Below are 15278 nucleotides of genomic sequence, written 5' to 3'. Positions count from 1 at the left end.
GATCCCGGTAGCTTTACCATCGCTTGTGTGATTGGAAGGCAGAACTTCTCCCGTGTTCTTTGTGACCTAGGGGCAAGCATCAATTTGATGCCTCTCTCTATTTTCAACCGGTTGGAGATTGGCGATATCAAGCCTACCTTCATTGCATTACAAATGGCAGATCGTTCCATCTCATATCCCAAGGGAATTGTGGAGGATGTCTTAGTGCAGGTGGAGCAGTTTATTTTTCCTGCAGATTTCGTAGTGTTGGACATGCCGGAGGACAAAAATACTCCATTGATCTTGGGGCGGCCGTTTCTAGCTACGGGCCGTGCATTGATAGACGTGCAAGAAGGAGATCTTACTTTCCGTGTCAATGATGAGAAGATGACGTTGTCTATCTATGATGCGATGAAAAAGCCAGCTGAGCCCCAAGTTGAGGATTGTAATTTAATTGATACTGTGGTGGATTTCCCTGCAGCCGTGAAAGATCCTTTGGAGAAGTGCATCACACAGTCATTGTACCTTTATTCCAATCTAGACGAGGCGTGTGATGAGATCTTAGATTATATTGCAGAGCTGGAGGCCGTAGAGAGACATCCCATCGATCATGTGCCTTACATGGATATTCGCAAACCTGTTGATGAGGGAAAGAAGTCGGTGGAAAAAGAATTCCCTGGGCCAGAGGAATCAGCCGGGCCAGAGGAATCGCCCAGAGCAGCGGGATCCGCTAGAGCAGCGGGATCCGCCACACCAAAGGAATCGCCCAGAGCAGCGGAATCTCCTGCACCAGAGGGATCCGCCAGAGCAGCGGGATCCGCCAGAGCAGAGGAATCCTCCAGAGCTGCAGCCGCACCCAAACTTGAGCTGAAACCGCTTCCTGAGCATTTGAAGTACCAATTTTTGGGTGACGATGAAACTTTTCCTGTTATTGTTTCTACCTATTTGTCTCCGTTGGAGTTGGAAAAGTTGATGCAAGTTTTAAGGAAATACAAGTCTGCTATAGGATGGTCTATTTCTGACATCAAAGGAATTAGTCCTTCTATTTGCATGCATCGTATTCTATTGGAGCAGGAATACAAGCCTAAGGTGCAGCCGCAGAGACGTCTGAATCCGGCTATGCAAGAAGTGGTGAGAAAGGAGGTGCTGAAGTGGTTGGATGCCGGCATTATTTATGCCATCTCTGATAGTGAATGGGTAAGCCCGACACAAGTTGTCTCTAAGAAGGGAGGCATGACTGTGGTTAAAGATGAGAGAGATGAGCTCATAGCTACGAGGCTGGTCACAGGATGGCGCATGTGTATTGATTACCGAGCGTTGAATGCAGCCACACGTAAGGATCACTTTCCTCTGCCGTTTATTGATCAGATGATTGACCGTTTGGCAGGATATGAGTACTACTGTTTCTTGGATGGGTACTCGGGCTACAATCAAATTATGATAGCCCCGGAGGATCAGCATAAGACCGCGTTTACTTATCCCTATGGCATCTTTGCTTTTAGGAGGATTTCTTTTGGTCTTTGCAATGCTCCTGCCACTTTCCAGCGCTGCATGATGGCGATTTTCCATGGGTTGATTGAAAATATCATGGAGGTATTCATGGATGATTTCTCTGTCTTTGGATCTTCTTTTGATAATTGCTTGGACAATATCTAGCTCAAGTGTTGCAGCGATGTGAGGAGACAGCACTCGTGCTCAATTGGGAAAAGTGCCACTTCATGGTCCGTGAGGGCATTGTTTTGGGGCATAGAGTCTTTGCCCAAGGTTTGGAGGTGGATCGTGCTAAGATTGTGGCCATTGAAAAATTGCCACCGCCTACTTCTGTGAAATCAGTACGGAGCTTTCTTGGGCATGCAGGATTTTATAGGCGCTTCATCAAAGACTTCTCCAAGCTGTCCAAGCCACTTTGTACGTTACTAGAAAAGGATGTGAAGTTTGTCTTCACCGATGAATGCCTCGTCTCATTTGAGAAGTTGAAAGCCGCGCTGATTTCTACGCCAGTGTTGATCACGCCAGATTGGAGTGCTCCGTTTGAGTTGATGTGCGATGCTAGCGATTGGGCCGTGGGAGCTGTGTTGGGGCAAAAGAGAGATAAGTTGTTCAAAGTAATTTACTACACTAGTAAAACTTTGGATTCTGCTCAGAGGAATTACACAACCACGGAGAAGGAGCTGCTAGCTGTGGTGTATGCTTTTGATAAGTTCCGTTCTTATTTGATTGTAACCCATTCAATTGTCTACACTGATCATGCCGCCATCCGCTACTTGTTCACAAAGAAGGACTCCAAGCCCCGCTTGATTCGATGGATCTTGTTGCTTCAAGAATTTAATATGGAGATTCGTGATCGAAAGGGGTGTGAGAATGTGGTAGCCGACCACTTGTCTCGATTGGAGAATCCGATCGAAGGAGATGATCCGAAGAAGGCCATCAATGAGTCTTTCCCCGATGAGCAGATATAGACTCTGTTATTTAAGGATACTTGGTATGCAAAGTATAGCAATTACTTGGTGATTGGAGCTCTTCCCGAGGGGTTGTCGCACTATCAAAAGAAGAAGTTCCTCCATGATGTCAAGTTTTATTATTGGGAGGATCCTTACCTATACCGGAGGTGCGCCGATGGCTTTATTCGGCGATGTGTTAGAGAGCATGAATGGCCAAAGATCATTGCAGAGTGCCATAACTCACCTAGTGGAGGCCACTTTGCTGCCAACCGCACTGCCATGAAGATAAATCATAGCGGTTTTTATTGGCCTTCAATTTTTGCAGATTGCCATGCTTTTGTAAAGTCTTGTGATCGATGTCAACGCATGGGCAATATCACCAAGCAAGATGAGATGCCGCAGAATATCATTGTTGAGGTGGAGCTGTTTGATGTTTGGGGAATTGACTTCATGGGTCCTTTCCCTGCTTCTTGCGGTTTCTCCTACATATTGCTTGCTGTGGAGTATGTGTCCCGATGGGTGGAGGCGATCCCAACTACCACCAATGATTCCAAGGTAGTCATTAAATTCTTGCAAAAGAATATCTTGACTCGGTTCGGAGCACCGAGAGCGTTGCTCAGTGATGGGGGGTCGCACTTCAACAACAAGTTACTAGCAAGCATGTTGGCAAAGTATGGAGTAAAGCACAAGGTGACGACTCCATATCATCCTCAAGCTAATGGGCAGGCAGAGTTGGCGAATCGAGAGATCAAGCAGATTTTGGAGAAGAGCGTCGCCAACAAGAAGGATTGGGCGAAGCACCTAGATGATGCTCTTTGGGCGTATCGCACTGCTTACAAAACTCCAATTGGTATGTCTCCATATCAACTTGTCTTCGGCAAGTCATGTCATTTACCTGTTGAGATTGAGCATAAGGCATATTGGGCGACGAGGAGAATCAATTTGGAGTTCAAGGAGGCCGGTCACACAAGGCGGGATATGTTGACAGAGCTGGATGAATGGAGGAATGAGGCCTATGAGAGTTCCCGCATCTACAAAGAGAGGGCCAAGAAATTCCATGATTTGAGCATCCGCACCAAGGAAATCAAGCCAAGAGATGAGGTGCTATTATACAATTCAAAGTTACGTTTGTTTCCTGGCAAGCTGCAATCAAGATGGACAGGGCCATATGTGGTGCATAAGAGCAATTGGAATGGGACGTATGAGTTGTTTGCCGCAGATGGCACCATTTTCACTGTCAATGGTCATCGTCTCAAACCATACTTCAAGTCAAACGTGGATCGTGGTCTTGAAGTTGTCAAATTCAATGACCCATGAGCTATGAGGTATCGTCGAGCTCTAGACGTTAAATTAAGCACTTGTTGGGAGGTAACCCAATTGTTTTTCTTTGTTTTGTTTTCCTTTCTTTCTGTTTCGTTTTGTTTCTATTTGTTTCTTTGTTTAGTTTGGGGCAGGTGTTTCTCTGTCAGAATTCTGGTGGTCTTCATGTTCCAGCGCAGCCATTCTCTTCGCTGCACTTTTCCACGCTGCACATGTCCAGTGCGGCTACTTTCCACGCTGCCCTACCCAGCGCTGCCACTCATTCCTCTGCCCTGACCGCAAATTCCCCTTTTCGCCAGATCCCACCAGAGGATTCAGTTTCTCAATGCCAATAATCAGGGACGTTTTCTACACTCTTTGTATTTCTTTTGTGCCCTGAGGACATGGCATGCTTTAAGTGTGGGGGGTGATGTTTTGTTGCTTATATTTTTAAATTGGGCAAAATTGATTTTTCTATGCTTAGTTTTTGGTCTCGAATCTGGCTAATTTTTATGAATTTGTGGAAGAGAAGATGGTTTTCGATGTGCATTTAGGGTTTGTGTTTGTTTGGTGGTTATTCTTATTTTACTTTTGATATATGTTTCTTGATTGTGCAAAGAATTATGAGTTTTGTTGCAACATTTTTGTAAGTTAGTAAAACGTGATTTGTCCGGTAGATGCTAGAAGGAGTGTTGTCATTGTGATTGCCTACGATCATATCTTATTCCGTGAAAATGTTGGATGAATTGCCAACTTCAAAAATTGTCAGCTCTGAAACATCTGGCCTGTTCTGAAAACGTGATAGCTCTGAGTCTCTGCTCCTCTAATCCAACTATGAGCATGGGAAACCACGTGAAAATACTTTGGATTACATTCAAATGGTTTTATTTCATGAATTATGGCTCATCTGTCGAAAATCTTAAAGCACACAAAGTGTGAAAAATTGGTGATATTGATTATAAAAACGATCACATTAGGGAATTCACTTCTAGCGGAGAATTGGGTCTGATCGAATTACTTGCATTACTCTTTTGTTGCTTCTTAAACTTTGAGTTACTTGCATGATAGAGAGATGTGTGTTGATTGTAAAGTTTTGAATTGACTTTGTGAAAGTTTGGATGAAAATGAACATTGTTGAAATCAATTTCTTCCTAGGATTCATATAGATTTTGCTTGAGGACAAGCAAAAGGCTAAGTGTGGGGGAGTTGATTTATGATTAATTTACATTATTTTTAAGGGTTTGAATGTGCGTGTTTTAAGATAATCTTCTGGAAATTGGTGCGTTTTATGGTGCATTTTATGCTTTGCAGGAGATTTAGGCTTTCTAGATGGAAGAATGCAATTTTGGAGAATTTTGGATGAATTTGGCGTTTTCTAGAGGAATCGAAATCTCCAGTGCAGAGGAATCTTCAGAGCAGCGAAGCGAAGCCAGAGGGATCAAAAAGTCAGAGGAATCATAAGGCGCCAGAGGGATCAAAAAGCCAGAGGAGCTGAGTGTCAGAGGAGTCGCCATTCCTCTGGTGATAGTCAGAGCAGAGGAATCGAGGCACCAGAGGAATCGAAGTGCCAGAGAAATCACCATTCCTCTGGAGTTAGAGAGATCAAGAAGCCAGAGGGGAGAGACACGCCAGAGAAATCAAAGCCAGAGCGGAACCCATTCCGCTGGCTGAGTCAGAGGAGTCGCTTCCCCGCTGAGTCAGAGAAGTCGCTTCCCCGCTGAAGAGGGAAGTCGCCCAGGTCAGAGGAATCAGAAATGTCAGAGCGGAGAAATGCTGAGTCAGAGGAATCATTTATTCCTCTGCAGAAAAGCGTCAGAGCGGAAGACACTCCGCTGGCGACCCATTCCTCTGGCGATTACAAGGAAATCATCCATTCCTCTGACGCGACCCGTTCCTCTGGCGAGAATTGCGAATTCAGCATGAGTGGGAGTATTTTCCGGAGCACGCGTCCAGCTGGAGAGTTGCCTTATTTCACACGATTCTATTACCTTTAGAATTCTACTTTGCATGGCAACTTCCATGGTGATCCGAAGGAAATCTGAAGCTTATAAATAGGTCCTCTTTTGACCTATAGAGGGGCCGCCGATACCAGACAATCCCAGACTTTATATTTCAGTTTTATAGCTTTAGAATTTTATGGCTTTCTAGTTTTTAAGGCTTGGATCAAGATTGAAGATTCAAGTCGCTACTTCAGTTTTTATTCGGTTTTTATTTTTATACAATTTGTTTTTACAATTGCGTTCAATTCAATTATGTTTATGTTTTATTTCAACATGTCTGGCTAGTTTCCTTTAGCTGATTCTAGGGTTTGTAAATAGTTGATTGAATTTATGTGATTTATTTGTTAATACCTTTGTGCCTTCCAGTTTATGATTCATAATTCCTGGTGCTTATTTTCTTGTGAATTATCTGATCAATAGTTTGCATGTTTAGCTATTCGGTTTGAGACCTAGCGGAGATAACTGTTTAGCGGATTCAGGAATGTATGATATGATTTTAACCTTGAGACCTAGCGGAGATAGGTGGATCATAGGGAGCTATTCTTAGGAACTTTTGGGAGTTAGTAGATTTTCTTGAGACCTAGCGGAGATAGATAATTTACTAATCTACGATCGTTGCTGCTCTAGCGAGAGTAATTGATTATTTAAGTGATCTCTCATCATAGCTGGATTAAACTAGTACATATGATTAATAGATTGATTTCGTAGATTTAATTGATGAATTTACTACCCTAGGATCAGTTGTCTTTTATATTTGATATTTCCTACGTGATTTTAATTAGTGTTATATTTGCGTTTTAGTTTAAGTCAACCTTACTTCTTTCGTTTGCCTGAATATTACTAGAGTTTAATTAGGATTACTTAGAGTAATTCGGTATAATAGTCCCTGTGGATACGATACTCGGTTACTTGTTATTTATGCTACAATTGCACCGTGTTAGTTGCGGTAATTTGTTGCTAATAAATTAGTAATCAAGCATATAATAGCACATCATCTAAATTGGATACTTAAACATAAGTCATGGAGATTTATAGCGGCTATAAAATCATGAGCTTAAAAATTATTCTATACGCATCACTTATCTTGCTGTCTTCACTATAGCCACCAAAAGATACAATCTAATTTCTTCTATGTTTGCTTCTATGTTCTGTCGTAGTGGTGATCTCATATCTTAATAACTCTATGTTCATAGGGATTCATTCCATAGGCATACGTATAGAATAATTTTTTTTAAAGCTCATGATTTTATAGCCGCTATAAATCTCCATGACTTATGCCTAAGTATCCAGTTTAGATGATGTGATATTATATGCTTAAGGATTGTTATGACTCATAGATTTGAGATGCTAAGGACCCTTAAAGCTTACTACATCAATGATCAATGCTGTCATTGGAGTCATGACTTGTTTACAAGTTATAATAAGTTGACATTTACAAGAATTCTTTTGAGGCTTGTATTATATTATGCTAGAGTGTACTAATTAACAAATATTTGCTATCAGAATGCCGCCTAAGAGAGGACGCCCTGTGAGAAACAATAACAATCGCAGAAACCATAACGTTGTACCAGAAGAACCACAAGATGCTCGAGGACAATAACAAGGAATTCTGCAACCTGTCTAGGTTTGCTCCACAACAAGTGGACACAGATGAGAAGATGACAGAAAAATTTTGTGCCGATCTACGGTACGAAATTAAGATGGCTTTAGCAAGCCACGGAGGACTCTCATACACGGAGTCTCTGAACAGGGCACTTGACATTGAAGCTGCAATGCCGTCAGACAAGTAAGCCCCACCATTGATCTCAACGCCAAACGATCCACCAGGAGCCTCGCATACCCTCAAAGGGAAGCGCAAGTGGGACAACAATGAAGACAATGTCAATCCGATTAATAAGCGAGTATGGCAAGAATATGAACGGGCCGAACAGTTTATTCAACCAAGGCACGAGGCACAGACTAACCTCGAGTCAATTGGGGGTAGCCAAAGTCAGAGAGGAATTTCACCTTGTCCAAATTGCGGTAAGATGCATAGGGGTATCTGTCGGGCTGGAACTAACGGTTGTTACAATTGTGGCCAAAAAGGTCACTACTCCACGCAATGCCCCAACAGACAACGAGGTTCAGCAATTTGGAACACCCACACCCCCTTGCCAGCAATACGTGGACACTTGCGTAATCAGTCTCAATCACATCAGTGAAAATCTTATGGAGGCACCGCAGATAAGAAGAAGTTACGTGGGAGTTTGAAGACAAAATGAAAGAGAAGTACCCGGATTGTTTTAGCTGATTTTTGCAAATTTCGGGACGAAATTTTTGTTAAGAGGGGTAGTATGTAGTAACCCGCTCTTTTAAATTATTAAAATCAGTAATGCAATAATTAATTATTGCAACTTTCAGTGTTTATTATTTTTCATCAGTGAATGAAACCGGTTATTATCCTGATATGAATTCAGCTTATGATCCTGAATTTATATTGTTAAAGCAGTCAATGCTATTATTTCAGAGTTATAACTGACTTAACAAAGTCACGTTAATTATTTAAGCGAGATGGAACTAAATTTTATTTTTATATTTACTTAATGTAACACCCCGCCCATTTATATTAAATTTAGAATTCATTTTGAACTTAGATTTAAGATGATTCACGCCGGAATGAGAATTAAATTTATTTTAATTCCAACAAAAATTATTTACAAAAACATTTGTAAATTTAGTTATTAAATTTATATGCATTGCATATTTATTCATATTAAGCATTTAGCATCTACACGAGCTATTTATTTAAGCAAACACTGAACGATTATTACAGTTTTCATAGTACAATCCGGAAGACTTTTTATTTTATTCAATCACCTACTTCCTCCCACCTACTCCCTCCCACACCCACCTACTCCTACCACTTAAGTCATTTGGCTGATCCCACCATTATCACACTCCATAGAAGCCCTTGAAGCCCAAGAGAAGTAGCAAAGCAAGGGAGAGCGTGGAAAAACTAGGGCGTAAAGTTAGAGTGAAGGTTGTGCTTCGAGGGTGAGTTTTTCTTTGCTTTTTCTCAACTGAAAATGCTTTATGGCCATGGATTTTTACACATTTGTGTGCTATATTATGTGAGGATATGTTTTATGATTTTGGATGATTATTTTGGTAGAGTTTATTGGGTGAAAAACCGTGCATGAGGTAAGGCAGCGAATCTGCCATAAGCACACTGGTCCGGCAGTGTTTTGCAAGGCGATTCCAGCCATTCAAACGGTTCCCAAAAATTCCCAAATTAATTGTTTATCGTTTCTAATATGTTTTCTATAGAATGGTAAAATTTCAGAATATTTAGAGCTCGCATGTTTTATTTATGAATTTTTAAACATCACTGCCCATCTGGAATACATTTTTGGTAAACCATCTTTGGGAGGCCATAAGTCAAGTTTCAATCGGTGAAAACCTTTGAAACTTGAGTATGTCACTCTAGGCTCCCGTATCTTTCGTTTGACATTGGCCTCACCATTTTTGAGTAAAGGAAACAACCGGTATAAATTCTTGAAATCTAGTTCTTATTCCTTGTACCATCCAGTAGGTTTTTCAAACCTACGACTTTGAGGTCGCAAAGACCGACTTAAATCTTTGATTCTCAAGCCTATCTTTCTACTGAATATTCACTGACATGTTGGGAACTTACTTGTTCAGTTTTAGAATTTTTGGTGAAGCCTAAAGTGGTTTTTCCGATTTATGTTCTGAATCTGCCAAACTTGAACTCTTTTTTTGCACTAAACTTTAGACAGTCATATCTTCTAAATCATGAACCTTCTTGGGGTAAATCCAACTGGAGAGTGTTACTCTCTCTCCCTAGTTTCCGGATTGACCCTTGGGATTTCCAGTGGAGTTTTGTAAAGGGAGATATGAATTTTTAAAGAAAGCCCACTGACTTGGTTGTAATTTGAAAATCTGAAATTTTCAGATTTTTGCTTGTTAAATACCTATCTTTGAGAGGGCATATCTTGCTCGTTTGAACTTTTTTTCATTCGATTCAAATTGGAGAATGATCCTTGAAATGTCTAATTTCCAGAATGTCTTTTGGAGCCTCATTTGGAGATCCGAGGCAGAATTGGTGCCTGTTGCAAAACAACCCCTTAAGAGCTCAAGTTGTTGAATTATTTTCTATGTATCAAAGTTTATTTTAAAGGATGTTTCATGAAAGATTTAGTATATGTGCTTAACGAGTTTGGGACATGTTTTATGCAAAGTTTTTATGAAAATGAGTGAGTTAACCTAGATAAGGCATCAAGATAAGCTAATGTATGTAAAATGCATAATTCCTAGTTCGATTATGCGTTGTAAGTTCGGGAATAGGTTGACCCAGAGACCCTAAGTAGACAACGATTCTCGTTATCTATGGTATGTGCTAAGTGTTAAGAACTCGTCTTGTAGGAATTGGTTCACAGGACGGTACTACAGCTTAAGATCGCCTCTCTTCCATACCGAGGATCAGGTGGGCAATTTCTTACGCGTAAATAAAATGCTATGCAAGTGTTATGCTTTAAAATGCAAATTGGATCTTCAAGTGTGGTATGCTTTATTACGCTTAAATGAGTTAAGCTTTATTATGCTGCACGTTAAATGATTTACGCTATGTTGTTTATACTATTTACGCCCTATGTAATTTACGCTTGATTACGCTTATTTACGCTTGAATGCTTTACGCTGATAAGTTTATGCTTATGTTTGACGCTTGCGTCTGTTGGGGGAGGCCTCCCTCAACAGTACGATGCCGTGTCCGCTGAGGAGGGCCTTCCTCACGGCGCGATGCCCGTGTCCGCTGAGGGAGGCCTCCCTAGCGGCGCGATGCCAGTATGCCAGTGTTACAGCGTCTATTGGGGGAGGCCTCCCTCAATAGTACGATGCCGTGACCGCTGAGGGAGGCCCCCCCTCACGGCGCGATGCCCGTGTTCGTTGGGGAAGGCCTTCTCCACGACACGATGCTTGTTTATGATTGTTGATGATGAAGAATGCGCTCATGCTATTTATGAATTTGGAAGTGTTTAATGAGCAAAGGATTTGAAAGAAACTTATGTCTCTTACGCGATGTTGTGTTTTGTTGTTGATGTTATGTTATATGCTTGGCAACTGCCCACTAAGTACTCTTGTACTTAGCCCTTCGTTGTTTATGTTTGTGCAGGTTGAGCTGTGATGGGCGATGAAGTGTTGCTGAGTGGAGTTTTTGTCGAACTTAAAGTAGGCTCAGAAATGATACATGTCTTCATACATGTATCTCAGTTATGCATTCCGCTGTAAACACTGATTATTTCAGTTACGCCTTCCGTTGCAAACTCTGATAATGTTTTAGCCAAGCCCCTAACGATGCCCTTTTTCCTTTTAAGGAATATAACGCGTATACAAGTTCTTTGAGTACCCTTTTTATGCGAATTATGCCTTTTTTCCTTTTTAAGGAATATTCATCTCCAAATCGCAAGTTAACAGATAGATACCCGAATTCCATGGCGGTGCCGGAAAATTTCTACTGCCGCCGACGCCTTGTTCTTGATACGAAGAAACAGAAGAAGAATAATGTGAATACAAACCAGCCAATGACGAAGCATACAACATATTCTCAAACAGCGTCGCCGGCGGATGCCCTAATTGCAGATCGCCCCTGCTCCCGAGCAGCTCCGAGTATTCCAAGTAGTCACTACCGGCAGTTTGAAAAAACGACTGCTGTGGCGCGGCGGCGGTGGGGGGCGGCGGAGGAGCGGAGATGGTGAATTGTGTGGAATATTGGGAAGGCTGAGGCGGCGGCAGGATGCGGACATTTTCCGGGAAGTTGAGTTTGGCTCGTCTGCCTCGGAAGCGCAGTGCCGCCTCGTCGTATGCTCGGGCGGCATCCTCCGCCGTGTTGAAGGTGCCGAGCCACACTCTGGCGGCTTTCTGTGGGTCTCGTATCTCGGCCGCCCATTTTCCCCACGGTCGTTGGCGGACGCCTATGTATCGCCGCCGTATTCCTCCGGTTTCTGGGTAGGAGGCAGTGTAGGAGGAGGACTCCGGTGGTGGCGTTTGTTCCGCGGCGGCTGCCGCTTGCTCTGGAGAAAGAATATTTGTATTAAGTTTTTGCAATTGGATTTGATTTGAACATTCTAAATTCGACGACAATATTTTCTTTTGTCCATTATCAAAACAAATGACAGATATGCTATATTAATTCAACATGAAATTCTCATGTTTTACGTACATATTTTATTTCGCCATCATTTATGACTCGACTTACTGAAACATACCAGAAATCAAATTTTATAATATATCCCATATGAAATGAAATCTCGTCTTTTACTACATTTTTACTTCATCATCATTTATCTGAGTTTGGTATATACTAACATATATACTAAAATTAATTTGCTAGCTGATCATAAATATTCATGACCTACGCAACGTACGTAAGTAACTTAAATATAAAAAGACCATAAAATCAAACGTTTTCAACAAAAATAAAATAAAATGGGAACCATGTATCGAATTTCAAGGCCTCTGTAATTGTGTGAAGAAGTATAATATAAACAAAAGAATAATAAGACTATAAGAGAACAAGAAAATTCTAGCTAGAACACTGTTTCATAAACATGCAAATTAAAAATACTTACTATTTTTCTTATTTAAATTAATGTGTAAATTAAAAAAAAAATTATGTTCATATAATAACATATTTAAAAAATCTAAGCAATCAAATACTGTAAATGAAAAAAAGAATCCGAAATTCAAAAAAAAAAAAGGACAATAGATAACTAGGAAACAGAGCAGCTGCATGCTAAAAAAAAGTTAATCATAACTCCAAAAAGAAGAAGAAAAAAAAAAACATAAACCAATAAAATTGCAAACCTGATTTAGCAGCTCTAAACGAATAAAAATTCTCAGAAAACTCGGCCGCGCAATCCTGTCGATCGTGCCTCCTTTTCCGGCCGCTAGCCGAGGCGGAACTCGAAGACGAGTAAGCAGAGGAAGGAGAATTAATGGAGGCTTGGACAAAATCCCCACCACCATAAGACGACGAGATTCCGCCGCCGTTTTGCGGCTGACTAGACACCACGTGGGTCAGCGCTGTCACCATAGCCGACATCTCGGTCATTGAGGGAGAAGCCATTGCTTTGCTGGAAGGTCTTCGTCTTTGCCGGGAACGGGGAGATTCGGATGTTATCTTCGAAACTGATAGCCAAGTCCTTTATTGGCTGTTGATGAAGAAGGAAAAGGATATGTCTTTTTTGGGAGATACGCTGAGAGCTATCCAGGAGATCTTGGTTTCTTTCCGCCTTTTTGCTTTTAGCTGGACGCCTCGTGAAGGGAATGCGGCTGCCGACAAACTTGCTGGTTTTGCTTTATGTAATGTTTTACCTCTTTCTTCCGCTAGGGTGTTGCCTGTTACTGTGAACTCTCCTTCGTTTTAATGATAGCTTCTTTAATTCTCAAAAAAAAAAAAAAAAAAAAAATGGGACTATATAGAAGGAAAATAGACTGGATGCAGAGATTCAGAGAATAGCTACAGCCGTTTTAGGAACAGTAGTTTTTAAATTAAATGTGCTCAAATTGGAAGTTGGAACTGCATACATGGCAGAAAATATTTTATTTATTTGATTTAATTATTTTATGTCGATAGAAATTAGAAGGAAAAAGAAATATGAGGCTTGTAGACGACTTCGAATCTATACAGGTTCACACCCTTTAATTGAAACTAAAAGACCCACATCTATCCAACCTTACAAGTATATGTCAAATCGAGAGAAGAGAAATCATGTTAGAATTTGTTAGTCAAAAATGGTGGCTAGTCAAAAAGGGCAGCCACCAAACATTTGTGTTATGTTCAAAAATGGCTGCCAAAATTTCCACTTTTGCTGCAAATTTCTTCAAGCTTTGCGGCTCACATTTCTTGATCTTTGCCTATAAATTGAGGCCTTCATAGCAGCCTGAAAATCAACCCAGAACCACCAACACCACCAAGCAGAAGGAAAATTTTGCTAGAGAGAGAGAAAACTTCAGTGTGGAAGTTATACACGAGTGATAAAAGTGAGTTGAGAGATAGCCTCTGCGTAGGCAGATACAAAATACAGTGTGGTATTTTTGTTGTACTCCTCCTTTTGAGATTCTCTAATATATTGGTGTGGGTCCGTGGACGTAGGCAGTTTGGCCGAATCACGTTAAAAATATCGGTGTCATTTTTTCTTCTCGTTTCATATCGGTCGATATCCAAAATATTGAGTCACACTAGATCTCGGGCGGAATTATTGGCGTCTCTAATTCCCAACAACTGGTATCAAAGCCACGGTGGTGGCAGATATTTTCTGATGTTTTTTCGTTGTTGCTATTCACGTGAATAGTGAAATTTGTCGGCGGTTTCGATTTTGTCGACAAAAGGTGTTCTAAACACGGTGGTTAGCTGAAAAATCAGAAACGATTCAAGGAGTCTAGATCGAGTGGGAGCAATGTCGACAGACGATAAAATTTCCAAAATTGATAAATTCAACGGTGTGAATTTTGGATTTTTTGAAAAATGCAAATGGAGGATTACTTGTACCAGAAGGACCTGTATAAGCCCTTGAAGGAAAATCCAGAAGTCAAGGACGTGGACGAAGCAAGTCAAGGAATGGCAGGCAGAGCTCCAGAATCCACAAGAATTCCAACAAATCAAAGTCTGTTGAATGTTGGAACTGTGGTCAGGTCGGGCACTACAGAACGCAGTGTAAAATACCTTCAAAGGGAAACGAGAAAAAGACCGAAGCCAATGTTGTGGCTGAAGGAGAAGGACGTGAGACATATTCCAGAATTGAGAAATAACTTGATCTCCGTCAAGCAATTGTCGAGAGAAGGATGTGATACACACCTCTCAGGTGATTGTTGGAAAATCACTAGGGGCGCAATGATTCTTGCACGTGGCAAGGATACTGGCAGCCTATACACAGCGATGAATGCGTGTGTGACAATTGCAGTTGCTGATAGCAAGAAGAATGCAAATTTGTGGCACCAAAGACTTGGGCACATGAGCCAGAAAGGGCTCAAGTATATGCATTCGAAAGGGAAACTACCAGAAGAGGGTGAGTTTCAACACAAGTGGTAGAACTCTGAAGCAAGTAAAGCTTGAGTTAGTCCACACAGATGTTTGGGGCCCAGCAAGAGTTTCATCCATTGGCGGAAAGTCTTACCTTTGTGACTTTCATCGATGACCACTCGAGAAAGGTGTGGGTTTACTTCTTGAGACAAAAGTCAGAGGTGTTTGAGGCGTTCAAGAAGTGGAAGGCCATGGTGGAGAATGAAACTGGCTTACGGATAAAGAGATCCGATAATGGCGGAGAATACGAAGATATGGCGTTCAAGAAATTTTGTTACCAGAATGGCATCAAGTTGGAAATGCCAGGGACCCCACAACAAAATAGAGTGGCAGAACGCATGAACCGGACGTTGACAGAAAGAGCTAGGAGCATGAGGATACATGCAGGACTGCCAACACAATTTTGGGCAGAAGCTGTCAACACAACGGCATATCTCGTTAACCGTGGGATATCTGTACCATTGGAGTACAGAATACTGG

The 15278-nt window shown here is 41.4% G+C and overlaps 2 protein-coding genes across 2 annotated transcripts in view; both read right to left on the bottom strand.

Moving 5' to 3' along the window:
- Positions 1 to 15278, bottom strand: part of LOC130992384 (T-complex protein 1 subunit beta-like) — a 629300-nt gene that overhangs the window by 158475 nt on the left and 455547 nt on the right. The gene's annotated exons all lie outside the window — the stretch shown is intronic.
- On the bottom strand, positions 10929 to 13411 carry LOC130993050 (ethylene-responsive transcription factor ERF110-like). Its single transcript, XM_057917771.1, has 2 exons — positions 12581 to 13411; positions 10929 to 11787 (listed from the first exon to the last, which is right to left on the bottom strand). Exons 1-2 carry the CDS (start codon positions 12840 to 12842, stop codon positions 11156 to 11158), a joined length of 894 nt encoding a protein of 297 aa, XP_057773754.1. The 5' UTR covers positions 12843 to 13411; the 3' UTR covers positions 10929 to 11155.

This window comes from Salvia miltiorrhiza, chromosome 1, assembly GCF_028751815.1.
Source record: "Salvia miltiorrhiza cultivar Shanhuang (shh) chromosome 1, IMPLAD_Smil_shh, whole genome shotgun sequence".
In the NCBI taxonomy this organism is placed as follows: Eukaryota; Viridiplantae; Streptophyta; class Magnoliopsida; order Lamiales; family Lamiaceae; genus Salvia; species Salvia miltiorrhiza.
The sequence above is the reverse complement of the archived record's forward strand: the minus strand, read 5'-3'. Positions and strand labels throughout refer to the sequence as shown.